Source organism: Solea solea, chromosome 1 (assembly GCF_958295425.1).
Source record: "Solea solea chromosome 1, fSolSol10.1, whole genome shotgun sequence".
Taxonomy (NCBI): domain Eukaryota; kingdom Metazoa; phylum Chordata; class Actinopteri; order Pleuronectiformes; family Soleidae; genus Solea; species Solea solea.
Window position 1 is genome coordinate 24607252 of NC_081134.1, and position 27469 is coordinate 24634720.

A 27469-nucleotide genomic window follows, 5' to 3' on the forward strand; every position below is an offset into this window, starting at 1 on the left:
TATATGTTTTATTTATATTTAATGTTATTTCATATATGTTTTATTTATATTTTATGTTATTTAACATTTTTTATTGATATTTTATTTATTTTCATACATGTTTTATTTATATTTTATGTTTATTACATATGAAGTTGTTCTTATTCTAATTAAATAATTTTTATTATTATTATTTTCCACTAAAATAAGTGAAAAAGTTTCATAATTAACAAAAAGCAGAGTGAAAATAAATCATCGTCTCTTTTTATGAACAGACATAAATACATATGGTCATCACCCTCCTTATGAATAAATGAATGAATGAATGAATATTCAAGTTTTATAGTTCAGGTTTTAGGTGATACATAACTGCCACCACCAGAGGGTGTGTGTGTGTCTCTGTATGCGTGTGCGTGTGTCTGCATGTGTGTGTCTGCGTGTGTGTCTGTGTGTGTGTGACTCACAGGGAAATACCTCTGACAGTGGGAGGAGTAAAACAGAGAGAGATCCACTCAGACACCAGAGACTAGATCCCTTCCAACAAGGACGATATCATTGAGACCAGGACCAGATCCACAGGTGAGACCTCTGAAGACTCTGAACTGATGTTCTACAAAAGCTTCTACTTGACACTGAAAACCAGACTGAGTTCATGATGTCTCCTCTGGTCCTGGACTTGATGTCTGTCATCCTTCTCATCGGTGCCTCACCAACGTGCTCGTCCGTGGTGTTATCGTCTGACTGTCTGTCCTGTGCTCACTGATCTTCATCAGGACAGGTGGACATGGTGGACACGGTGAAGCGTCACATTCTTCCTCGCACTGCTTCCTCGCACTGCGCTGCTCAATGCCATCCAGAAGCTGAACGTGGGTCACGTGACTGAAGATGGACGCGTGGAGATCCAGGAGGAACCCAAGGACATCTCTGCTCCACCTGGACCTCCGTCTGAGGTCTCTGAGGTCATCGTATTTGCTGAACCAGACAACCCACACATGTCTTTGTAAAACACATTCATTTACTATTAAACAAATGCTACTCTTATTGGTTTGTTTCTGCTTTGTGGAGGCGGAGCCTGTGCTGTCACTCTTTCTGTGACACAGTGAACTGGTGAGTTGGGAGGACTGTGGTTGTGGTTGTGGTTGTGGAGCGGTTGTGGAGACGAGGACTGTGGTTGTGGTTGTGGTTGTGGAGACGAGGACTGTGGTTGTGGAGACAAGGACTGTGGTTGTGGAGACAAGGACTGTGGTTGTGGAGACGTGGATTGTGGAATGTGGTTGTGGCTGTGGAGACGAGGACTGTGGTTGTGGCTGTGGAGACGAGGACTGTGGTTGTGGTTGTGGAGACGTGGATTGTGGAATGTGGTTGTGGTTGTGGAGACGTGGATTGTGGAATGTGGTTGTGGTTGTGGAGACGAGCACTGTGGTTGTGGTTGTGGAGACGTGGATTGTGGAATGTGGTTGTGGTTGTGGAGACGAGGACTGTGGTTGTGGTTGTGGAGACGAGCACTGTGGTTGTAGTTTTGGAGATGAGGACTGTGGTTGTGGTTGTGGTTGTGGTTGTGGAGACGAGGATTGTGGTTGTGGTTGTGGAGACGAGGACTGTGGTTGTGGTTGTGGAGACGAGCACTGTGGTTGTGGTTGTGGAGACCAGGACTGTGGTTGTGGTTGTGGTTATGGAGACAAGGACTGTGGTTGTGGTTGTGGAGACCAGGCCTGGGGTTGTGGTTGTGGAGACCAGGACTGTGGTTGTAGTTGTGGAGACGAGGACTGTGGTTGTGGTTGTGGTTGTGGTTGTGGTTGTGGTTGCGGTTGTGGAGACGTGGTTGTGGTTGTGGTTGTGGTTGTGGTTGTGGTTATGGTTGTGGTTGTGGTTGTGGTTGTGGAGATGTGGACTGTGGTTGTAGAGACGAGGACTGTGGTTGTGGTTGTGGAGACGAGGACTGTGGTTGTGGAGACGAGGACTGTGGTTGTGGAGACGAAGACTGTGGCTGTGGCTGTGGCTGTGGCTGTGGCTGTGGTTGTGGTTGTGGAGACGAGGACTGTCGTTGTGGTTGTGGAGACAAGGACTGTGGTTGTGGTTGTGGAGACGAGCACTGTGGTTGTGGTTGTGGAGACAAGGACTGTGGTTGTGGAGACGTGGATTGTGGAATGTGGTTGTGGTTGTGGTGACGAGGATCATGGTTTTGGTTGTGGTTGTGGTTGTGGAAAAGTGGACTGTGGTTGTGGTTGTGGAGACGAGGACTGTCGTTGTGGTTGTGGAGACATGGACTGTGGTTGTGGTTGTGGAGACGAGGACTGGGGTTGTGGTTGTGGTTGTGGAGACCAGGACTGTGGTTGTGGTTGTGGTTGTGGAGACAAGGACTGTGGTTGTGGTTGTGGAGACCAGGACTGGGGTTGTGGTTGTGGAGACCAGGACTGTGGTTGTGGTTGTGGAGACGAGGACTGTGGTTGTGGTTGTGGAGACGAGGACTGTGGTTGTGGTTGTGGAGACGAGGACTGTGGTTGTGGTTGTGGAGACTAAGACTGTGGTTGTGGTTGTGGTTGTGGAGACGAGGACTGTGGTTGTGGTTGTGGTTGTGGAGACGAGGACTGTGGTTGTGGTTGTGGTTGTGGAGACGAGCACTGTGGTTGTGGTTGTGGAGACGTGGAATGTGGTTGTGGTTGTGGAGACGAGGACTGTGGTTGTGGTTGTGGAGACGAGCACTGTGGTTGTGGTTGTGGAGACAAGGACTGTGGTTGTGGAGACGTGGATTGTGGTTGTGGTTGTGGAGAAGAGGACTGTGGTTGTGGTCGTGGAGACGAGGACTGTGGTTGTGGTTGTGGAGACGAGGACTGTGGTTGTGGTTGTGGAAACGAGGACTGTGGTTGTGGTTGTGGAGACATGGACTGTGGTTGTGGTTGTGGAGACGAGGACTGGGGTTGTGGTTGTGGCTGTGGAGACCAGGACTGTGGTTGTGGTTGTGGTTGTGGAGACAAGGACTGTGGTTGTGGTTGTGGAGACCAGGACTGTGGTTGTGGTTGTGGTTATGGAGACAAGGACTGTGGTTGTGGTTGTGGAGACCAGGCCTGGGGTTGTGGTTGTGGAGACCAGGACTGTGGTTGTAGTTGTGGAGACGAGGACTGTGGTTGTGTTTGTGGTTGTGGTTGTGGTTGCGGTTGTGGAGACGTGGTTGTGGTTGTGGTTGTGGTTGTGGTTGTGGTTGTGGTTGTGGTTGTGGTTGTGGTTGTGGTTATGGTTGTGGTTGTGGTTGTGGTTGTGGAGATGTGGACTGTGGTTGTAGAGACGAGGACTGTGGTTGTGGTTGTGGAGACGAGGACTGTGGTTGTGGAGACGAGGACTGTGGTTGTGGAGACGAAGACTGTGGCTGTGGCTGTGGCTGTGGTTGTGGTTGTGGAGACGAGGACTGTCGTTGTGGTTGTGGAGACAAGGACTGTGGTTGTGGTTGTGGAGACGAGCACTGTGGTTGTGGTTGTGGAGACAAGGACTGTGGTTGTGGAGACGTGGATTGTGGAATGTGGTTGTGGTTGTGGTGACGAGGATCGTGGTTTTGGTTGTGGTTGTGGTTGTGGAAAAGTGGACTGTGGTTGTGGTTGTGGAGACGAGGACTGTCGTTGTGGTTGTGGAGACATGGACTGTGGTTGTGGTTGTGGAGACGAGGACTGGGGTTGTGGTTGTGGTTGTGGAGACCAGGACTGTGGTTGTGGTTGTGGTTGTGGAGACAAGGACTGTGGTTGTGGTTGTGGAGACCAGGACTGGGGTTGTGGTTGTGGAGACCAGGACTGTGGTTGTGGTTGTGGAGACGAGGACTGTGGTTGTGGTTGTGGAGACGAGGACTGTGGTTGTGGTTGTGGAGACGAGGACTGTGGTTGTGGTTGTGGAGACTAAGACTGTGGTTGTGGTTGTGGTTGTGGAGACGAGGACTGTGGTTGTGGTTGTGGTTGTGGAGACGAGGACTGTGGTTGTGGTTGTGGTTGTGGAGACGAGCACTGTGGTTGTGGTTGTGGAGACGTGGAATGTGGTTGTGGTTGTGGAGACGAGGACTGTGGTTGTGGTTGTGGAGACGAGCACTGTGGTTGTGGTTGTGGAGACAAGGACTGTGGTTGTGGAGACGTGGATTGTGGTTGTGGTTGTGGAGAAGAGGACTGTGGTTGTGGTCGTGGAGACGAGGACTGTGGTTGTGGTTGTGGAGACGAGCACTGTGGTTGTGGAGACGAGGACTGTGGTTGTGGTTGTGGAGACGAGGACTGTGGTTGTGGTTGTGGAAACGAGGACTGTGGTTGTGGTTGTGGAGACATGGACTGTGGTTGTGGTTGTGGAGACGAGGACTGGGGTTGTGGTTGTGGTTGTGGAGACCAGGACTGTGGTTGTGGTTGTGGTTGTGGTTGTGGAGACAAGGACTGTGGTTGTGGTTGTGGAGACCAGGACTGGGGTTGTGGTTGTGGAGACCAGGACTGTGGTTGTGGTTGTGGAGACGAGGACTGTGGTTGTGGTTGTGGAGACGAGGACTGTGGTTGTGGTTGTGGAGACGAGGACTGTGGTTGTGGTTGTGGAGACTAAGACTGTGGTTGTGGTTGTGGTTGTGGAGACGAGGACTGTGGTTGTGGTTGTGGTTGTGGAGACGAGGACTGTGGTTGTGGTTGTGGTTGTGGAGACGAGCACTGTGGTTGTGGTTGTGGAGACGTGGAATGTGGTTGTGGTTGTGGAGACGAGGACTGTGGTTGTGGTAGTGGAGACAATGACTGTGGTTGTGGTTGTGGAAACGAGGACTGTGGTTGTGGAGACGTGGACTGTGGTTGTGGTTGTGGAGACAAGGACTGTGGTTGTGGTTGCGGTTGTCGAGACGTGGACTGTGGTTGTGGTTGTGGTTGTGGTTATGGTGACTCACTCTCTCACAGACAGTTCAGAGCAGCTGTTTTCTGAGTGAGATTTGATCATGTGAAGATTTTTTCTTTTTTAAAACTTTTATAAACATTTCATTTTCATTGTCAAAATGTTTATTTATTTTTATAATCTTTTTTATTTATTTATCTATTTTCACATGGAAATGTAACCAAATCTAAGCTGCGCAACACAACAGCTACAGTTTCCTCCTGTGTTGTGTTACTCGGTCAGGTGTGTTCTTGTAGTTGTAGTGTTCCACCCAGTGTGTTGTGTGTTGCTCAGATGTGTTGTGTTACTCAGGTGTGTTGTGTCGCTCAGGTGTGTTGTGTTACTCAGGTGTGTTGTGTTGTGTCGCTCAGGTGTGTTGTGTGTCACTCTGGTGTGTTGTGTCGCTCAGGTGTGTTGTGTTGCTCAGGTGTGTTGTGTGTTGCTCAGGTGTGTTGTGTTACTCAGGGGTGTTGTCGGTCAGGTGTGTTGTTGTAGTTGTAGTGTTCCACCCAGTGTGTTGTGTGTTCCTCAGGTGTGTTGTGTCGCTTAGGTGTGTTGTGTGGCTCAGGTGTATTGTGTCGCTCAGGTGTGTTGTGTTGTGTTACTCAGGTGTTTTGTGTTGTGTCGCTCAGGTGTGTTGTGACGCTCAGGTGTGTTGTGTGTCACTCAGGTGGGTTGTGTTGTGTTACTCAGGTGTGTTGTCTTGTGTTACTCAGGTGTGTTGTGTCGCTCAGGTGTGTTGTGTTGCTCAGGTATGTTGTGTTGCTCAGGTGTGTTGTGTGTTGCGTGTTGCTCAGGTGTGTTGTGTTACTCAGGTGTGTTGTGTTGCTCAGGTGTGTTGTGTCGCTCAGGTGTGTTGTGTTACTCAGGTGTGTTGTGCTCACTCTCACATTAGAGACAGGTTTTTCATGTGTGAGTGAAACACAAGAGAGAACACGGGAAATCAATGAGAGCTTTTGTCCAAACGTTGGTCAGAGCCAGTCCAGAAAGAAACGCTGGTGTCTAACAGGTCGACCAAAGAAACATGAGAAATGAGAGCTGTAAACAACCTCCAGAGGGCAGCAGTGAAGCCATCACAGAAGACAAGATGCTCACCACTCATTAGCAGAAGAACAGGAAGCAGAACGTTTCATGGACTGAGAGACAAAGATGAACTTTGACCAAAGTGATGGAGAAAGAAATGATCAAACATGTCATGGCTCCTTCATTTTTAGTGATGATGTCACATAGATGGCACGTCTACAGAAAAATTTAAAGATGATCAGGAGATGAAGAGCATGAGGCCGATCACAAGGTTTGAGACTGGACACTTAAACCCTATAGAGCACGACTTTGACCTGCTAAACCTGAGGAAGATCATCACAGCAGAACAAGGAACAGGCTTCATCACACAACATGAACCTTTATTCACTCATCTTCTGCTGTTGATCAGATCGGATGTAAAAGCTGAAATGTTCATGTTTTCATGTCTAACACAAATGTTTTCAGTCTGTGGCTCACTGTTGTGTGTCTGTGTCACAGGTGGTTTCAAACCCGAGACTCTGCTCAAAGCTCAAAGCCCAAAGCTAACTCATGAACAGCTAAGCTAACGTGGTGAAACATGAAGGACATAAATAAATAAAACTTCTTGTCGTTTGGATACCGCAGGAGACAGACACACACACTGGCCGTTTCTCAATACTCAAGTAAGCAAGTATGTACTTGCTTACTTGGGAAGTATATACTTGAGAAGTACGCTGGGAGTATATACTTGCCAAGTACGGGAGTACACAAGTATGTGGTTGTTTCTCAATACTCAAGTATGCAAGTATGTATGTATTGTTCTGCTGTTTGAATGGTGGCTGGCGCCAAGTGCTGCAGCCTCATTACCGCCACCTACGGTGTTGATAAATGAACATATGAAATACTTTTAATAAATGCATATATATATATGGTGTAATTATTTTTACATTTCAAATATTTAACTTCATTTATTAATTTATTTCTATTAAAATATACAATACAAATAATACAATGTGGAAAATAGATATATTACAGCATTGTAGAGTAGTATATATATATATATATATATATATACACATATACATATATATGTATGACATATATGTACGTTTACAAATATATACTTATATATATATATAATATATAATTGAATTGAATTGAATTGAATACTACTCTACATACTATACTATACATATCTACATATTATATTTAAATACAGATACAATGACCGTGCGACTTTAATATAAATCTAAAATTCAAAGTTAAAATAAATAAAACATTAATAATATACAAACCTTCAAACTGTCAGGTCAAAACGTTTCCATTAAAAACAAAATAACACGTCAACAACAAATCTATGGATCACACCGAGCATCTAATGACAGCGACGTCTGAGCCAGCGGATCATTTCATCAGGACAGGCCGAGGTAACGCTGCTCTGTGCCGGGCACAGTGAGCGCCGGGCCTCCGCAGAGGCGGAGCTGATCACCTCCGACAAGCGTCGCTGCCAAACTATAAATACGTCAGATCTTCATACACAAACCACATGTTTGAATTCTAAATGACTCATTTCTCGCCTCAAATGATGTTAAAACTTTGTTCCGGGACACAGAAAAATATTTATTTCAGATTTATATTTCTATTATTTGCTGCTATGCTCCGCCGAAATGTATTCTGGGATACATGGCCATCGCAAGTACGCTTAAGTCACCTCCGATGCATACTTGGTAAAAATGGGCGGAGCGAGAACACTTCCGGGTTTGAGAACCGTCCTCGCTGTTCGCTTACTTGAGAATTGGAACAGCACTTGGACTGAGGCTGATGACGTTTTCACAAGTACGGGAGTACGCAAGTACGCACAAGTATGGATATTGGGAAACGGCCACTGACCTGTGTGTAGCCCCGCCCACTGATGTGACACTGTAACAAATGACAGGAACAGGAAGTGACTCAAACTCTTTATTTACATGTGCACAGGAAGTCTGCTGGACTCAGGTGGGCATGGCCCTCCACTCCTTGCCCTCGGTCAAAGCACGAGGTTGGTGGATGAACACACTGTATCGGACGCCCTGATTGGCTGCTGCCCGAACAAAGCGGCTGTTTGCCGTCATAGTGACGGCTTTGAGTGAGTCTCCTGTACCGAAGATGGCGAGCGAGCGCTTGTTGATCTTGGCGCTGGGCGTGAGACGCACAGTGCGCTCTGAAACTTGGTCTTCCACAATGTGGAGGCGGGACAGCAGCTTCTGAGCACGCTCCTTCTCTCCCGGCCCGCCCAGCGTGTCCAGGATCAGCTGGAAGTCAGTGGTGGCGGCGCGACAGACAAACAGCTCCTTCCCCGCCATGAAAGCGCGGAGCTGCGGCAGCACCTGCAGACGGCGCTCCTGAGCGGCCTGCTCCGTCAGCACCGCCTCCTTGAAGGTGAAGTGACAGCGACCGTGACTGAGCGACGACACGTACGTGATGAGTGTGGTGATGTCGAGGTTCACCCGCCGACACTCCTCCACCTGCACCTGGACAGGAAACTGCAGACTGGCCACCACTGTGCTGCGGTCCACGTGCGTCGGCTCAGACGCCGCCGTCTGCGGGTCGTCGCCATCTTCCACGGCCTCCTCCCTGTCCTCCTCCTGCTCCTCCTCCTCGCTGTCACCACCGTGTGACTCCGCCTCCACCGTGTTGACAGCTACGATGTCCCCGCGCACAGACACGCCCATGTCTTTGAGGCAGTCGGCCATGGAGCAGGAAACGCCGTTGTAGAAGGCGAAGACAACCTGCGGGTGGCGGTAATGAAGCGGGTGCTGGCGGCTAGCAAGCAGGAAGTCCTCCGCCTGCGTGATGATGCTCTTGTCTCCATACTGGCCCCGCCCCTGCCAGATGTTGTGCAGAGCCTCCGCCTTCCTCCCCACCGCCTTCACCCATGTGTTTCCGTTGTTAGCCACCACATCCACCACCAGCGTGTGGCGGCTGCCGCCGGCGTCCTGGTACGTAAAGACGTGCAGCAGAGCGACGACGTCGTCCACGCTAGCCACCGACTCCACAATGGCGCTCAGGTGAGTCAGGTTGGTGCTGTGGAGGTGAGACTCCTTCACCTGCAGTTCTCCCGCCTCCACCCTCCTTAGGAAACGCAGCTCAGCGCGAACTTTAGCACAAAGCTTCTGATGACCCTCCACACCCGGACACAGAAGCTCCGCCCTCTTCAGTAACACCTGAGCGGTGATGATCCTCTGCTGCAGTGTCACCTGTATGGACATGATGACATCACACCTGAGGAGGACACACAGAGTATGTCAGGCCGAGGTACAGCTGCCCTCTGCTGGACACTGTTAGCACAGAGCGTCCACAGAGGCGGAGCCTAACTATAAATATCTTAAAACACATGTTTGAATGTTTGAATGTTTGAAGGAGCTTAAAAGTAAATGTATTATTATTATTATTATTATTATTATTACTACTATTATTATTCTTATGACCTGTGATGGACGGATGACCTTTCACCCTACGTAAGGAGTACACGGAAGTACAGAGAAGTACACAGACGTACAGAGAAGTACACAGAAGTACACAGACGTACAGAGAAGTACACAGACGTACAGAGAAGTACACAGAAGTACAGAGAAGTACACAGAAGTACAGAGAAGTACAGTGAAATACACAGAATTACAGAGAAGTACACAGACATACACAGAAGTACAGAGAAGTAGACAGACATCCACAGAAGTACAGAGAAGTACACAGAAGTAAAGAGAATTACACAGACATACACAGTACACAGACGTACACAGAAGTATGTATATTAAGAAACGGCCACGATGAGCATGTGAATAGCTGGTTTGATGAGTCACTCAATCAGCAGTTACAGGAACAAACACGTAATGACGTCATGGCTCTCCTCAGCTGTTAGCTTGTAGCTCAGATGCTAAATGTTTGACACATGATTACATCAGTTTGACGTCATCACTGAAGAAAGAGACAATGTTTCCAAACATTCAACATGTTTTCAAACATTCAAGAAACCGTTACAAATACTTACGACAGCAAAGACGTGTTTCAGCCGACGACTATTGCTAAAAGGCAGCTTATGCTAACTGACGCGACTTGATCGTCTGCTCAGCTGGAGACTTCTGGTAGATTTTCAAAATAAAAGCGTCGCTTCCTGTGACGATTAAGCCTATGTTACTTTTTCGAATTAAAAATTACAAAAAGACAAGTGAACAAACAAGTTAATTGTTCAGTTGAGCCTAAACCGTCACATTTAATCATGAAAAATCTGATAATTAAATATAATATACTGTTTAATGATCATTATTATTATCAATAACACAGATAATTAAACATAATATACTGTTTAATTATCTGTATTATTATCAACAGATTCAGACCAAATACAACAACATATGCAACATTTCTGGACCTAATAAAACCTATAACACCAGTTTATGTTTGCATTACATTAACATGTGCGGATGATACTGTTGATACTGTAATTCTACATTTGATTCATTGGGTACTTGCTCGAACATAAATATAAAACTTGTCATTAATGAGTTTCAGAACGTCAAATATAAATGATTATTATTATAATGATTATACTTTCACATTGAACTGACTGAGTAAAAGTGTGGAGAATAAAAATCAAAACACTTTAAACAAACTCTTTATTCATCAAACCAAAAACAAAGATTGTAAAGAGTCCAAAATAAAGCAATCTGTTCAAGAATCTATACACACATACACATATATACACACACACACTACACATATACAGTATATATACACACATACACATATATATACATACACACACATACATATACACATACACACAAAAATATACTCATATACGCACACACACATATACACACACACACACATATATACACACACATACACATATATACACACACACACACATATATACACACACACACACATATATGTGTACTCTATGTATATAGATTCTGTGCACTAGTCGCTCACTTCTCATGCAGTTTCCCTGGTTAGTATGAAAGACCGTCCCTGAGGGTCCAGCTTGATCACATCCTAACAGGGAATCAAACCCAGTCCAGATGAGCTGGTCAGGTTCAACTACTATTACCTACTGAACTATGGTCTGTCCCCGAAACTGAGACAGATTCTACAAACTACATCTGAGAAGTTTGTTCAGAAGAACAGAACCCTCAGGCTCCCAGGACTCTGGACAAGGAGACACAGGACTTTGGACAAGGAGACATAGGACCCATCAGTGTTGTAGTGGCATCACACGTCGGTGTAGTGACATCTAACGTCAGTGCAGTGACATCAGACAAACACATGAAAACAAAGTGCAGATTTATTGAATAAACATCAGGTCATGAGTCAAATGTGATCATCCAATTAGAGCACAGATGTTACTTCAGTTCACATTCATTGGACGCAGACTTTAAGTGAAACAGCTGACAGTAAAAATAATAAATACTGTTTATTGATCAATGAACAGAAGGTGATTGACAGGATAAGGCACATGAAGCTGAGAGGTCAGAGGTCAACCTGAGCAGGTGAGACACCACATCACACTTAAAGTTCATCCAATCAGAGCGCTCACTGTAAGGTCACATGGAGAGCGGTCAAAGGTCATCAGCTCTTGGCTTGTTTCCTCTTCTGAACGAGCTCGGCTAACATCTTGTAACGAATCATACACTCCTCCTGAAAAACAAACACAACCTTTACGTGTGTGTCACGCCATCTAGTGGAGGCAGATGACAGTGACTTCAGTGTGAGGAGGCAGTGGCCCCGCCCCCTTTACTGACAGAAGTCAGGTCATGATCATAATTGAATTCCAACAGTCATAATAGTCATAAACTGATATCATCTCTCTTAAAAGGAACAATTGTGATGACATGAGAGTGGCTAGCATTGTTGCCTCACAGGAACAAGGTCCCCAGTTAATTTCCCGCTTCTATGTGGAATTTGTATGTTGTCCCCGTGTGTGCGTGTTTTCAGTCTAAAATCATAAACCTCAGGTTTACCTCAGTGATGTCTGCCAGCAGAGAAACAATCATTTTATCCACTTAACTAAACCCTCAGTGAATAAAAACTAAGTCACTTTAAGTCGACCATATCTACGTCTTTATCTCCCTGAGACTGATGTTTGTAAACCACTCACTCTCCCACACACACACACACTGCTGCCTCCATCACTAAGTTCAAATGCCTCATTTAGTCTCTTCAGTGTTCGAAATCCAACGTTCAGATTGACCTCAGTGACACAGAGTGACCACACGAGGCAGCAGAGGACCAGCAGCTCCTGTGATTTTCTCTCTGGACTTTGGTGTGTGGGAGAGTGAGTGGTTTACAAACTTCAGTTTCTTCTTAAAGCTACAATCATAAATCAAATCATCTCCAATCAGTTGATAAACAAATTAAATCGCCAATTACTTTGGTGAGCGATTTAACAGTTTGATTGTTTTTTGTTCTCAGAAGCCTCTTATGGACCCGTCACTAATATACTATACAATCTTTGTGTCATGAACATGTTATTTTTTACCATCACTGGTCACCAGCATCGTCCAGACCTTCTACAGCAGACTGGAGGTACTGGACCTCAATTTTATCTAATTCCTGACATTTGTAACTTCACAGTAAATGTTTTGCTCTAAAATAAATCGTTCTTGTGAATGTCTGTGGTGAGTTCAAACAAAAGACCTGAAACCTGATTTGATTTGAGAGTTGCTGCCCCCTACAGTCCTCTCAGTCCTCACCTTGCTTTTCCCAGGAACCACCTTAGCGATGCGGTCCCACCGTTCTGCAGTTCCACGAGGAAACTGTTGCAGAGCGAGTTCCAGCAGTTTCTGTTGGTTCTGAGTCCAGGCGGCAGGATCCGCCTTCTCCCTGTTCTCCTGAGGCTCCGCCTCCTCCTCCTCCTCCTCCTCCTCCTCCTCCTCCACAGCTGCAGGATCAAAGTCTCTCTGCCGACGACCTCTGACCTTTACCTCCCCCCCATCTGCTGTCTTCCTGTTTCTCCGGCGCATGGCTGGAGCATCCTCCCCTTCTTCCTGCACCTCTTCACAGGCCCCACCCACCTGCTGAGTCATCAAAGAGTCAGCAACAGGAAGTGACCTCACAGGAAGAGAGCTCTTCAGCTCTGACAGCTTCACCAAACCTGAAACACAGAAAACCCCAAATTCTACATTAGAACCCCAAGCTGAACCTGACAGTAGAACCTGAAGCTGACAGCAGTAGAACCTTAAGCCGACGGCAGTAGAACCTGAACCTGATGGCAGTACAACCTGAAGCTGACAGCAGTAGAACCTGAAGCTGACTGCAGTAGTACCTGATGCTCACAGCAGTAGAACCTGAAGCTGACAGCAGTACAACCTGAAGCTCACAGCAGTAGAAACAGAAGCTGACAGCAGTAGAACCTGACGCTGACTGTAGTAGAACCTGACGCTGACGGCAGTAGAACCTGAACCTGACAGCAGTAGAACCTGAAGCTGACGGCAGTAGAACCTGAACCTGATGGCAGTAGAACCTGAAGCTGACAGCAGTAGAACCTGAAGCTGACAGCAGTAGAACCTGAACCTGACGGCAGTAGAACCTGAAGCTGACAGCAGTAGGAACCTTTTACCTGGGGTGTGGCTCACGTTGTCTTTCACCTGTTTAACTTTTGTTGTCACCTGTTGAAAACCAACAGAAACAAATTTAAGGAAGAGTTAAGTTACACTTAAAGGAGGATTTCCTCTTAAAGAGTCAGGAAGTTTCCGAAATCTTACATCAGACACTGATCGTCCCAGTTCATGAGCAATCTTTTCCCATCGACCAGGAGTTCCTCCTGGAAATTTAACCATCAACCTGCTGAGGAGGCTGAGCTCGTCCTCCGACCAGTTAGCAGCCTGAGAACACAGAGACACACGTCATCCAGAGGAAATCTGGACCCTGAAGGTTTCTATCCCAGTCTGGTTTGTGGTCACCTTCCTTCTGGGCGCTCTGCGCTCCTGGAGCCAGTCATCCATCTGGTCTTCAATCTCTTCGATGCATGAGGTCTGGTCATAGCCTCGGTAGTTCAGGTTCTCGGGCGATGCCTCAAAAACTGGAAACTCCGCCTTTGGCTTTTTGACCTTTGGTCTTTTCTCTCCTGAGAGGACAAACACTCATCGTGTCTCACATTTGATCAAATAAAACCATGTTGATTTCGTATCAGATATTGATATTAAAGGCAGAAGAAGAAGATCTAAGATGTTTACTGGTCACAGGTTCCTGTTCTGCTTCAGCTTCTTCTTTCAGCCGCTGGTGGTCTTCATAGAACTGCTTCACCTCCTGAAAAACAGAGACCAGGAATGAGACCAAAACCAGGAGCAGAGGATAGGTCTGAACTGAGATCAGGAACAATACTGAGGCCAGGACCAGGACTAGTTTCCACCGGCTCTACCCGCCTCACCACGGCACGGTTTAAGTAGTGTTTCCACTAGTATAGTACCTGGTACCAGGTACTAGTTTTCAGAATCAGAATCAGAATCAGAAGAGCTTTATTGCCAAGTATGATTTGCACATACAAGGAATTTGTAGGTAACTATGTGATGATTGGTCAGACTGCCATCACAGGAAGAGACGTCCCACACACAAATCAAGCCGAACTGTAGATCACTTAAAACTACTTAACAATCCTAAAAACGTGGGTTAATCTCCAACAACTACAGGAGTCTGGTAGGAGTCTGGTCCTAAGTCACTAGTCACTTTGTGTGTGTGTGTGTGTGTGTGTGTGTAAAACAAAGTCACCGCAGTTTCACTCAGCTGTGCAGTGATGACTCCGTCAACGTTAAGTAGGTACTTTTTTGAAGTAGAGATGCGACCTAATCGTGCCGAGGTGAGGCGAGTAGAGCCGTTGGAAATACGCCATAAGAGTAGGATCAGAACTGAGACCAGGACCATACCCAGACCCAGAGGTCTGAACTGAGACCATCCCAAGCTCGTACCTGGATGGTCTGGGGCAGGTTTTTGATGGACAGGTAGATCCAGATGCTGAGTTTCAGAGGGAGGATGTCGTGCCAGTGAGGTCGGTCATGAACCCTGAAAAGACAAAAACATGAAAAACAAAGCCGTGGTCACATGTCATTGTGGTCCTGGATGACTCACCTGAGTTCCTCTGCAGGTTTAGAGCTCTGCTTCTTCTTCTTGTCTTTCTTCTTTTTACTGAGCAGCTCATCCTGGAAACAAGGACATGTCATCAGGTCTCATGTGATATGATTCTATCTGACTGAGTCTCTGAGTCTCACCAGCTGCTTCTCCAGGTAGATGGACCAAAGGACAGCATAGTGTCCCACAGTCAGGATGAGGAAGAGCAGGAACCCCAGCTCAGAGTTACTCATCTTCCTCACGCGTCTGTAGTAGAAGACGGGCTGTCTCCAGTCAGGAAGTCCATTCACCAGGATGTCATCGTACCTGCGTAGGTGTGAGGACAGACACAGGTGTGAGGACAGACACAGGTGGGAGGACAAAGACAGGTGTGAGGACAGAGACAGGTATGAGGACAGAGACAGGTGTGAGGACAGAGACATGTATGAGGACAGAGACAGGTGTGAAGCAAGGTATGAGGACAGAGACAGGTGTGAGGACCGGAGTGAGAACAGAGACAGGTGTGAAGACAGCGATCATGTGACTCACTTGCGTCGTCTCTCCTCATCTTTCAGGACTTCATAAATGGCAACGAGCTGAAAGGAAAAGGAGGAGGAGCATAGACTGTGATTGGTCAGCAGCTGTGCGTGGTGGACTGTGATTGGTCAGCAGCTGTGCTGGTTTTTGTCTCACCTGTCTGAACTGAGTCTCAGCATCTTCGTCTTTATTCTTGTCAGGATGCAGGGTGAGAGACATTCGACGATAAGCCTTCTTTATCTCTGCTGCAGACGCGTCCTGAGACACATAATACAAGGGTGATGAGACACATGAGACAAGGGTGATGGGACACGGGTGATTCCCCTTGCAGCCTTTCCAAATAAAATCACTTGGACTGTGTCGATATCATTTCTCTTTTTTTTCTACGTCCTCCTCAGTACCAATGAGTCAGCTGATCACTGATCGATTTAACCACAACACCAACAGTGACGTCACAACCGCAGGTAAACCTCTGCTGTACGTCACAGCTGTTAGCATCAGCAAGTTACACATGATTCAAGTGTAACCAACTCAGCTCCCGATGCTAATTTAGCCTCGTTGTCAGCAACATCATCAAGCTACCTGCCGCGACATCGTTGCCATGGAGATACTTAGCGATCAGACATTAGCACAGACCTGGTCCAGGGACAGAAACTGGTAAAAGGTCTGCGGGATTTCCTCCACCAGGTCCAGCAGCTCCAGATCTTCCCACGCGGTCACAGGTGGAAGTGTAGCCAGCAACAGCGTGAGGCAGAGCCGCAGAGACCCGCAGCGAACCGCACACGCCCGCATCACTGACACTCTGCTCCCGCACAGATCGACACCGACAATCCGCTCCGCGAGCCAACTCACACATCAGTCACCCGGAAACACAGCCGCTAACACTCCTACTCACTTCCGGGTCACGTTCTCTTCTTCTTTTCTGAGGTTTAATGGCGGTTGGCAAACAACGATTTGGTGCATTACCGCCACCATCTGGTATGGAGTGTGGTTCGAAATGTTAATCCAGCTGAACTTTTTCTTGAAAAAATAATAATAAAAAATAAATAATAAATAATATTATACATATATATATATACTAATAATAATTATATCCATATCTATATATATATATTGCTATATATACAGATATACACACTACAAAACACATAAAAACAACCACCTATTTACATATAAATACACCTATTCATACACACACTCACACATCCTATATCCTCCCAATCAACCTTGTAGTCTTAAGAAACTGCATTAATATTTTGTAGCACTCACTCCGGTACTTGCTCAATACCTCTACCAACTCCCATTCCTCATCAATGTCTCTCAGCTTTCTAACCATCACTTCTCTCACCCTTTGATATTTCTGACATTGTGTAATAACATGATGAATGGATTCCTCCTGCCCACAGTGATCACATCTGTCTGTGTTGTGTATATTGATAAGAAACAATGTGTTGTTTAATCCCGTATGGCCAAATCTGATCCTCGATATTATTTTTTCCTCTTTCCTGCATCTTTCTGTGCGCCTAGCCACTCCCACTTTTCTTTGGATACTGTAAAACCATCTTTCTTTCCTCTCCTCCTCCCATTGTTTTTGCCATCTTTCCTTTAGTTTTTGTTTAATGATGCTGTGTATTTCTGTTTTGCTTAATTTTATTGCTAGATCTATATTATTATGTCCCGTTGCTGCTTTTGCCACCCTGTCTGCTATTTCGTTCCATTTAACCCCAATGTGTGCTGGTATCCATAAACATATTACTGTGAGTCCCATCATCTGAATTCTATATAATGTTTGTTGTATTTCTATAATGAGGTCTTGTCTGCTTTCAGAATGGCTGGATTGTAAACTTATGAGTGACGAACTTGAGTCTGAACAGATGATTGTTTTCAGTGGTTGTATTTCTTCCACCCACTGGACTGCTAATAGAATAGCAGTGAGTTCTCCTGTGTACACTGGTACATTATCGCTTAATCGTTTCTGTTGTTTGATTTGAAATTCTGGTATGAAGACTCCTATTCCTGTTTTTTGGGATAGGTTTTTTGATGCATCTGTGTATACTTGGATGTATCCATGATAACTGTCTATATAATCTTGTATTACCTGTGGGTTCTGGCTCTGCCTATCTTTGTTTTCCTTCTCTAACCATGTGAGATCTATGGTGGCATCTGGAAGAATCCATGGTGCTATTGTCGACAGCGGTACTGTTGGGCTAACGCTGTATTGGTCTGCTGCCATCTGATTTATTGTCCATCCAAAGCTTTTTTGTTTCCTTTCTCCTTTTCCCAACATGGTTTTAATGTGTCTTGTGTTGGATGATTTTGATTATGACCCTGTAGTCTGGTCCAGTAGTTCAATGAGTTCTGTATCCTTCTTAATTCTAGTGGCATTTCCCCCATTTCTACTTGGAGCGCTGATGTCGGGGTTGTTTTAAAAGCTCCTGTGCATAACCTTAGTGCCTGATACTGTAGTGTATCCAGTTTTTTGAGATGTGTGCTTGCTGCGGATCCATACACCACACAGCCATAATCTAGCACTGATCTTAGTAACCCATTATATATAACCCTTAAAGCATTCCTATCTGCTCCCCATTCCCTACCAACTAAACATCTCATTATATTCAATATTTTCTTACATTTGTCCATTAATTTTTGAATGTGTAACTTCCATGTAACTTTCTCATCAAACCATATCCCTAATAGTTTAAAGAATTTCACTCTCTCCAACTCCTGATTGTATAATTTCAGTTTTACTCTATTTTCTATTCTTTTATTTGTAAATATCATAGTCTTTGTTTTATTAACTGAGAATTTGAATCCCCATTTATATGCCCATTCTTCTATTTTCGTAGTCAGAATCAGAATCAGAAGAGCTTTATTGCCAAGTATGATTTGCACATAAAAGGAATTTGTTCTGGTGTCATTGGTGCATAACAAGCATACAAAATTAAAAAAAAAAAGTTAAGTGAAACAGTATACGTATATATACACAGTATATAAATGTTTTTTGGTTTTTTTTAAAAAAAAGATGAAAAAGAGCACTACAGAAGACCAGTAAATAGCAGTACAGCTGGGCAGTAAGTGAGTAACAGTGAAATATTCACCAGGTGCAAAAGTTCACAGTAATGACGGTAATGTAACGCATAAAAAGGATGTAATGATAATGTGACATGTAGAGGCAGAGGAGGAGTGTGAGGAGTCAGAGTGTCGGGGGGGGGGCTCCGGGCCTTGTTGATAAGGTTAGTAGCAGACGGGAAAAAACTGTTCTTGTGGCGTGAGGTTCTGGTCCTGATGGACCCTAGCCTCCTGCCAGAGGGGAGTGACTCAAAATTATCTGTCCGGGGTGGGAGGGATCAGCCATAATCTTTCCTGCACGCCTCAGAGTTCTGGAGGCGAACAGGTCCTGGAGAGATGGAAGATTGCAGCCAATCACCTTCTCTGCAGACCGAATGACACGCTGCAGTCTGCCCTTGTCCTTGGCCGTGGCAGCAGCGTACCAGATGGTGATGGAGGAGGTGAGGATGGACTCAATGATGGAGGAGTAGAAGTGCACCATCATTGTCTTTGGCAGGTTGAATTTCTTCAGCTGCCGCAGGAAGTACATCCTCTGCTGGGCTTTTTTGATGAGAGAGCTGATGTTCAGCTCCCACAGTGTCAATTGTGGAGTCACAGAGGTTGATGGGTGCAGGTGAGGCTGAGTTCTTCCTGAAGTCCACAACCATCTCCACTGTCTTGTTTCGGTTGCACCAAGTGACCAGCTGGTCAACCTCCCACCTGTAGGCGGACTCGTCGCCATCAGAGATGAGTCCGATGAGAGTGGTGTCGTCCGCGAACTTCAGGAGCTTGACGGACTGGTGACTGGAGGTGCAGCTGTTTGTGTACAGGGAGAAGAGCAGAGGAGAAAGAACGCAGCCCTGGGGGGATCCGGTGCTGATGACCTGTGAGTCGGAGACATGTTTTCCCAGCTTCACATGCTGCTTCCTGTCAGACAGGAAGTCAGTGATCCACCTGCAGATGGAGTCAGGCATGCTCAGCTGGGAAAGCTTCTCCTGGAGCAGAGCCGGGATGATGGTGTTGAAGGCAGAGCTGAAATCCACAAACAGGATCCTGGCGTAGGTTCCTGCAGAGTCCAGGTGCTGGAGGATGTGGTGGAGGGCCAGATTAATTGCATCGTCTACAGACCTGTTGGCTCTGTAGGCAAACTGCAGTGGGTCCAGGAGTGGGTTGGGGATGGCTTTCAGGTGTGAAAGCACAAGACGCTCAAAGGACTTCATAACCACAGAGGTCAGGGCGACGGGTCTGTAGTCATTAAGTCCTGTGGTCCTTGGCTTTTTGGGAACAGGGATTATTGTCGAGGTCTTGAAGCAGGCTGGCACGTGACATGTCTCCAATGAGGTGTTGAAAATGTTTGTGAACACTGGAGACAGCTGATCAGCGCAGTGCTTCAAGCTGGATGGGGAGACAGAATCCGGACCAGCTGCTTTCCTGGGATTCTGTTTCCTGAAGAGTTTGTTGACGTCCCTCTCGTGGATGGAAAGAGTCAACACTGAGGTGGGTGGGGAGGTGGAGGGGGGGACCTTTAAGGTGGGCATTGGTGGAGATGCCCAGGCCCCTGCTGAGGTGGGGGAGGTGGAGGTGAAACACTGGAGCACTGGAGCTGGGGGTGTTGGGAGGTGTTGTGGGGGATGGTTGCAGGACTGTCCCTCTGTCTTTCAAAGCGGCAGTAGAACTCGTTCAGGTCGTTGGCTAGGCGTTGGTCGTTAAAGGAGTGGGGGGCTTTAGGCTTGTAGTTGGTGATCTGCCTAAGCCCTTTCCAGACAGACGCAGAGTCGTTGGCTGAGAATTGGTGTGTCTGATGGCGGCGCGCACTGGTGCAGCGGCTCTTAGCTCTCCGACTTGGTGCGCCCTTTTATTACTTTTCTTATGTTTATTTTTTGAATTATGTTGGGCTAAAGTTACATTTAGTCGCCAGAAACTTATCGACCTCGGCCTGAGGTACAACTTGGCTGTTACCGACGAATATCGGCAGACACACAACATCCCGGAGGATATAGTGAGATCGCCGGGATCCCCGTGGATGGTCAGCCTGCCTAGCAAGCGGAGGAGGCGGCGGAGAGAGAGGAAACAGAAGCGGGGATGCCGGTCGGGCTCGGATGCTAAGCTACGTAAACAACCACACAGGCCAGCATTACCGAGCCTTTTCCTCTCAAACGCCAGATCCATAACCCACAAAATGGACGAGTTGGAACTACAGACAGCCACGACGAGCTTTGTACGGAACTGCAGTGTTATTTTCATCACGGAGACGTGGCTTCACCCGCTGATCCCCGACGCTGCAGTCCAGCTAGCGGACCGCACGCTACATCGGCAGGACAGGAACGAAGACTCGGGTAAGAGCAGAGGAGGGGGGCTGTGTGTTTATGTGCATAACGAGTGGTGTGGCAGCAGCAGGATCATTGACACACACTGTTCTCCTGATATAGAGGTTCTGGCAGTCTCGTGCAGACCTTTTTATCTCCCGAGGGAGTTCACTGTGGTCATTGTGGTAGCTGTTTACATCCCACCAGATGCTAACGTTAGCACAGTCCTCAGCCTTCTGCTTGCCATCATCAACAAACAGCAGCTTGCACACCCTGATGGAGTCTTTGTTGTTGCTGGTGATTTCAACAAAGCATCTTTAAAGACTGTGTTACCCAAATTCGTTCAGTTTGTGAAGTTTGCCACCAGAGGGGATAGTACGTTGGACCATGTTTACTCCAACATAAAACATGCATACAAAGCTACTCCCCTCCCCCACCTGGCTGGATCTGACCACCTCTGCATGTCCCTCACCCCCACTTACACCCCCCTGTTGAGGAAGACAAAGCCTCAAACAAAGACAATAAAAACTTGGCCAGAGGGAGCCCTCTCTCAACTACAGGACTTCTGTACCTGCTTCTCCACCACTCTATGGGATTTATTCTCAAGCCACAACCTCCAGGAGTACACAGACACTGTGTTACACTGGCTACATAAAAAACTGTATTGACACTGTCACCGTCAACAAAAGGGTCAGGGTTTTTCCAAATCAAAAACCCTGGATGAACAGCAAAGTGCAGTCCCTCTTAAAAAGCCGAAACGCCGCCTTCAAGTCAGGGGACAGGGCCCTGTACAGCGTTGCCAGGTCAGACCTGAAGAGAGGAATCAGGGAGGCCAAGGCGGCATATAAGAGGAAAATTGAGGACCATTTCGCTGTGAAGGATCCCAGAAGAATGTGGCAGGGAATAAATCACATAACAAACTATAGAAGCAGTAACCAGGCGACTGCTAGGACTGATGCCTCGCTGGCAGAGGAACTAAACAGCTTCTTTGCCCGCTTTGAGACAGACAGGCCCTCAGCAGCCACAGCACTCCCACCCCTCCCCAGCACTGGCATGATGACACTTCAGGAGCATGAAGTGAGACATGTGCTGAGGACTGTGAACCCCAGGAAGGCGGCTGGCCCCGATGGAATACCCGGCACGGTACTCAAAGCTTGTGCCGACCAACTGACTGGAGTCTTCACAAACATATTCAACCTGTCCCTGGCGCAGGCCATCATCCCACCCTGCCTCAAAACTTCCACATTAATTCCCGTTCCCAAGAAGACAGCAGCGCACAGCCTCAACGACTACAGACCTGTTGCACTTACGCCTGTAGTCATGAAGTGCTTTGAGAGGCTGGTCTCCCAGCACATCAGGGCCTGTCTGTCTCCCACACTAGACCCACACCAGTTTGCCTACAGGGCAAACCGATCCACGGAGGACGCTATCACTATAGCGCTCCACGGCGCGCTGAGTCCCCTGGAGCACCGGGGGAGCTATGTCAGAATGCTTTTCCTGGACTTCAGCTCAGCCTTCAACCACATCCTACCGGAGATCCTGGTGCAGAAGCTCTCACACCTGGGTCTCTCCAACCAAACCTGCCTTTGGATTAAGGACTTCCTGTCAGATCGTCCTCAGTCAGTCAGACTTGGTCCACACCTCTCCAGCACCATCACACTCAGCACCGGCTCCCCACAAGGATGTGTATTGAGCCCCCTCCTCTTCACTCTCTACACACACGACTGCTCCCCGACCCATCTCTCAAACAGCATTATAAAGTTTGCGGATGATACCACCGTAGTCGGGCTCATTTCAGATGGTGACGAGTCTGACTACAGAGATGAGGTCAACAGACTAACAGCGTGGTGTTCAGTTAATAACCTCAAACTGAACACCACTAAAACAAAAGAAATAATACTGGACTTCAGAAAGGGCAGAGCGGCCCCGACCCCACTGCACATAAATGGGGACTTAGTGGAAAGAGTCCACTCCATCAGGTTTCTGGGCGTGCAGATATCTGACGACCTCTCCTGGACTGTCAACACCACGGCGGTGGTGAAGAAGGCCCAGCAGCGTCTCCACTTCCTGAGAGTGCTCAGGAGAAACAACCTGGAGGAGAGGCTGCTTGTAACCTTCTACAACGCCACCATTGAGAGCATCCTGACGTACTGCATTACAGCGTGGTTCGCAGGGTGCTCTGCAGCAGACAGGAGAGTGCTACAGAGGATTATAAACACAGCCCAGAGGATCACGGGGTGCTCTCTGCCTAACCTGGAGACTATTGGCAGCTCTCGCTACCGAAGCAGAGCTGGAAACATCATCAAGGACTCCTTCCACCCAGCTAACCACCTGTTCCACCTGTTACCCTCGGGCAGGCGGTACAGATCCCACAGAACCAGGACTAACAGGCTCAGGGATAGCTTCTTTCCCAGAGCCATCACAGAACTAAATAAATAAACGAAAGCAAAAACATTCATAGGGAAACACCACTGGAAAGTGCAATAATCTGATGCTTCAGTCACTTGTTTACACAAATACAGGACAATCACTTCTCTCTTTTAAAGTGCCTTCTTTTTTCTGTTTTTACACCGGTCTTGCTGCTATATTTTGTTATCTTATGTTAATTTATACATAGTCAAAGTTTCTGAAAAAAATGTAAACAACATTTCTTATTCTTATTTTATTGTTAATATTTCTATTTTCTCTTTTAAAATTGTTATTTATATATTTGTATTTTGCACCAAGGGAGTGGCACCCAAATTTCGTTGTCCACAAAATAACGACAATAAAGGCTATTCTGATTCTGATTCTGATTCTGATTCTGTGTTGGAGCTTCTCAGAGTACAGTCGTTTAGCCTCTTTCACCGCCTTGCCAAACTTGTACTTTGCCTCTTTAAATCTGTCTTTGTCTCCACTCCTGAAGGCCTCTTCCTTATCCAACCTTAACCTTCTGAGCTTGGCTGTGAACCAGGGTTTTTCATTGTTGTAACTCACCCTAGTGCATGATGGAACACAGCAGTCCTCACAGAAGCTGATGTATGATGTCACAGCCTCTGTGTACTCATCCAGACTGTTGGTAGCAGTCCAGGTTCCTGCAGAGTCCAGGTGCTGGAGGATGTGGTGGAGGGCCAGATTAATTGCATCGTCTACAGACCTGTTGGCTCTGTAGGCAAACTGCAGTGGGTCCAGGAGTGGGTTGGGGATGGCATTCAGGTGTGAAAGCACAAGACGCTCAAAGGACCTCATAACCACAGAGGCCAGGGCGACGGGTCTGTAGTCATTAAGTCCTGTGGTCCTTGGCTTTTTGGGAACAGGGATTATTGTCGAGGTCTTGAAGCAGGCTGGCACGTGACATGTCTCCAATGAGGTGTTGAAAATGTCTGTGAACACTGGAGACAGCTGATCAGCGCAGTGCTTCAAGCTGGATGGGGAGACACAATCCGGACCAGCTGCTTTCCTGGGATTCTGTTTCCTGAAGAGTTTGTTGACGTCCCTCTCGTGGATGGAAAGAGTCAACACTGAGGTGGGTGGGGAGGTGGAGGGGGGGACCTTTAAGGTGGGCATTGGTGGAGATGCCCAGGCCCCTGCTGAGGTGGGGGAGGTGGAGGTGAAACACTGGAGCACTGGAGCTGGGGGTGTTGTGGGGGATGGTTGCAGGACTGTCCCTCTGTCTTTCAAAGCGGCAGTAGAACTCGTTCAGGTCGTTGGCTAGGCGTTGGTCGTTAAAGGAGTGGGGGGCTTTAGGCTTGTAGTTGGTGATCTGCCTAAGCCCTTTCCAGACAGACGCAGAGTCGTTGGCTGAGAATTGGTGTTTGAGCTTCTCAGAGTACAGTCGTTTAGCCTCTTTCACCGCCTTGCCAAACTTGTACTTTGCCTCTTTAAATCTGTCTTTGTCTCCACTCCTGAAGGCCTCTTCCTTATCCAACCTTAACCTTCTGAGCTTGGCTGTGAACCAGGGTTTGTCATTGTTGTAACTCACCCTAGTGCATGATGGAACACAGCAGTCCTCACAGAAGCTGATGTATGACGTCACAGCCTCTGTGTACTCATCCAGACTGTTGGTAGCAGTCCTGAATACATCCCAGTCAGTAGAGTCCAAACACGCCTGTAGATCCTCCACAGCCTCACTGGTCCACTTCTTTGATGTCCTCACTACAGGTTTGCAGAGCTTTAGTTTCTGCCTGTAAGCAGGAATCAGGTGGACCATGACGTGGTCAGAGAGTCCCAGTGCAGCACGGGGGACGGCGTGATAAGCATCCCTGACTGTGGTGTAACAGTGATCCAGAATGTTCTCCTCTCTGGTCGGGCATTTAATAAACTGTCTGTACTTGGGGAGTTCGCAAGTGAGGTTTCCTTTGTTAAAGTCACCTAGGACAATAACTAAAGAGTCCGGATTGATCCGCTCCACACACAGTATCTGATCGGCGAGCATGCGCTGTGCGTCCTGCACGCTGGCGTGCGGTGGGATGTAAACACCGACCAGAATGAATGAAGCAAACTCACGGGGTGAATAAAAAGGCTTGCCGTTTATGATGAAAGGTTCAAGGTCAGGAGAACAGTGCTGCTGGATCACTGTCACATCGTTGCACCAGCCACTGTTGATGTAAAAACCGATTCCTCCACCTTTGGTTTTGCCGGAAAGTTCCGTGTCTCTGTCCGCTCTGTAGAGTTGGAAGCCTGCCAGCTGCAGTGCAGAGTCCGGTATTAATCCACACAGCCACGTCTCCGTGAAGCACAAAACAGCCGATGAGGAGAAGTCCCTGTTTTCCCCCAACAGCAGTTGTAATTCCTCCAGTTTATTGGCCAGTGAACGCACTATGGAAAGAAATATTCCCGGTAGCGGTGTGCGTAATCCGCGCTGGCGAAGACGCACGAGCGCACCGGCCCATTTCCCTCTCCTCCGGCGTTTCACTGCGTGAGCAAAGGTGAGCACACCTTTGACTTTTCTTCTCCCCACACTGGACATTTTGGTAATATCCCCTTGTACCTTTTTTTACAATGAAATCTACGTTTCTTCCCCTCTTCCAAATTGCCCCATCATCTGCAAATAAGGAACATCCAGAATCCTTTTCTATTTCATTATAGATGTCATTTATCATGATGGAGAACAATAACGGACTTAGCACACCCTGAGGTGTTCCGTTCTCTAACACATACTTCCTTGAAAGTTTTTCCCCTACTCTAACCTGTATTGTTGTTCCACCACAGTTACAACATTTCTCTTGTACATTTTCTCCGCATTCTTCGATTCTATGTTCACCTCCACATTTGGGACACCTCTGCTTTCCTTTACACACCGCTGCAATGTGACCATATCTCTGACATCTGTAACAACGAAGTGGGGGAGGAATATAGAGTCTGACCGGAAAACTCATGCATCCGATTCGGACTTTATCAGGAAGTGTGGACTCCTGAAACTCTAATAGCACAGACATGCTGTTAATCCGCTCTCCATTGACGTTTCTAAGCAATCTTTTAATCTTGCCTATCTCAACTCCATTAATGCTCCGTTTGAGTTTTTCTAAGTCTTCGTCTACAGGAATGCCCGTTATAACTCCCCGTGACACCCGGTTCTCTCCGAGTACCCTTCTTTCATTATCCTTTTTTTGCAAATATTTTCAATATGTAATATTGCTTTGCTTTGCTATATGCTTTATTTTTTTGCTCTTCTGTTTTACAGATTACAAACAATCGCCATTTCTCCTTCCCCTACCTTCTTTTTTAATTCCCGTGACAGCAAGATTGGGCTTAAACTGATGTGCTCATCTTCCTTTTTAAATTTTAGAATCAGTTTGAGTTCTTCCCTTGCTACTTTTTTAAGGTTAAATCGTCGCTCTTCATCTGAACTGTCTTCTCTCCACCCTCTTTTATTTCCTTGATTTATTTCCTCCCGTTTGTTTTGACCCTGTCCTCGTTCTCTCCTGCTAGATACTGGTGTCCAGCCACCACACTCCATTTCATCCTCATCGTCATCCCCCTGGCTTGCCATCTCGATCCAGTCACACACCAGTTTATGCCAACCGCCAGAAAACACTCAGATACCGCGGAAACAAACTAACAGACAAAATAAGAGAAAAACAGAACAAAACCGTGTAGCTCCTTCAATTTTCCCTCCAACTCAGTCCGTCTCATCCACCGACTTCTGCTTCAGTCACCATGCACATCAAAAACGCGGCTGTGTCCCTGGTTCGGGTCACGTTCTCTCTAGTGGGAATTCATGACGTTGCGTCAATGCCCCCTACAGGTTTCACGAGGCACAGAAAGTGACTTTTTCATCACTTAAATTTTTACTCGTTTATTTTTAAACATCATAAAAAACTGATAAAGAATTAGGGAAACACATTACGTGAAAACTGAACTTTAATAAACACACACGAACCCTAACACACACACACACACTAACCCTAACATACCCACACACGTTTGCCTCTCTGTTCAGAGTGTGACTCTGCCCATCGCCCTGTCAACTGAGATTGGCACAGCGCCCCCTGTGGCCCTCATGTGGAGGATAAAGCAGTAGAAGATGAATGGATAAATTATACTCTGAATACTATAAATTTAGTTTCATCTGCATTTAAAATTGTTAAAAAGTTATAAATCTATCAAAGACATTCACAGGAAACGACAAATTATCCTTTCAAAATAAAACAGGAGAAAATGAA

General features: G+C 46.8%; 2 protein-coding genes and 1 pseudogene across 2 annotated transcripts; all 3 read right to left on the reverse strand.

The window, feature by feature from the left end:
* Nucleotides 1–674: 674 nt before the first annotated feature.
* LOC131459500 (uncharacterized) lies at nucleotides 675–2999 on the reverse strand (annotated as a pseudogene).
* Nucleotides 3000–7796: 4797 nt separating this feature from the next.
* c1h7orf25 (chromosome 1 C7orf25 homolog) lies at nucleotides 7797–9970 on the reverse strand. Its single transcript, XM_058634499.1, has 2 exons — nucleotides 9878–9970; nucleotides 7797–9111 (listed from the first exon to the last, which is right to left on the reverse strand). Exon 2 carries the CDS (start codon nucleotides 9096–9098, stop codon nucleotides 7842–7844), a length of 1257 nt encoding a protein of 418 aa, XP_058490482.1. The 5' UTR covers nucleotides 9099–9111; nucleotides 9878–9970; the 3' UTR covers nucleotides 7797–7841.
* Nucleotides 9971–11158: 1188 nt separating this feature from the next.
* Nucleotides 11159–25773, reverse strand: dnajc1 (DnaJ (Hsp40) homolog, subfamily C, member 1). The gene is made up of 13 exons (XM_058629572.1): nucleotides 24593–25773; nucleotides 23802–24498; nucleotides 15628–15729; nucleotides 15484–15530; nucleotides 15096–15261; nucleotides 14956–15026; nucleotides 14796–14889; nucleotides 14067–14139; nucleotides 13794–13957; nucleotides 13596–13715; nucleotides 13451–13499; nucleotides 12585–12985; nucleotides 11159–11529 (listed from the first exon to the last, which is right to left on the reverse strand). Exons 1-13 carry the CDS (start codon nucleotides 25771–25773, stop codon nucleotides 11461–11463), a joined length of 3234 nt encoding a protein of 1077 aa, XP_058485555.1. The 3' UTR covers nucleotides 11159–11460.
* Between the last annotated feature and the right edge of the window lie 1696 nt (nucleotides 25774–27469).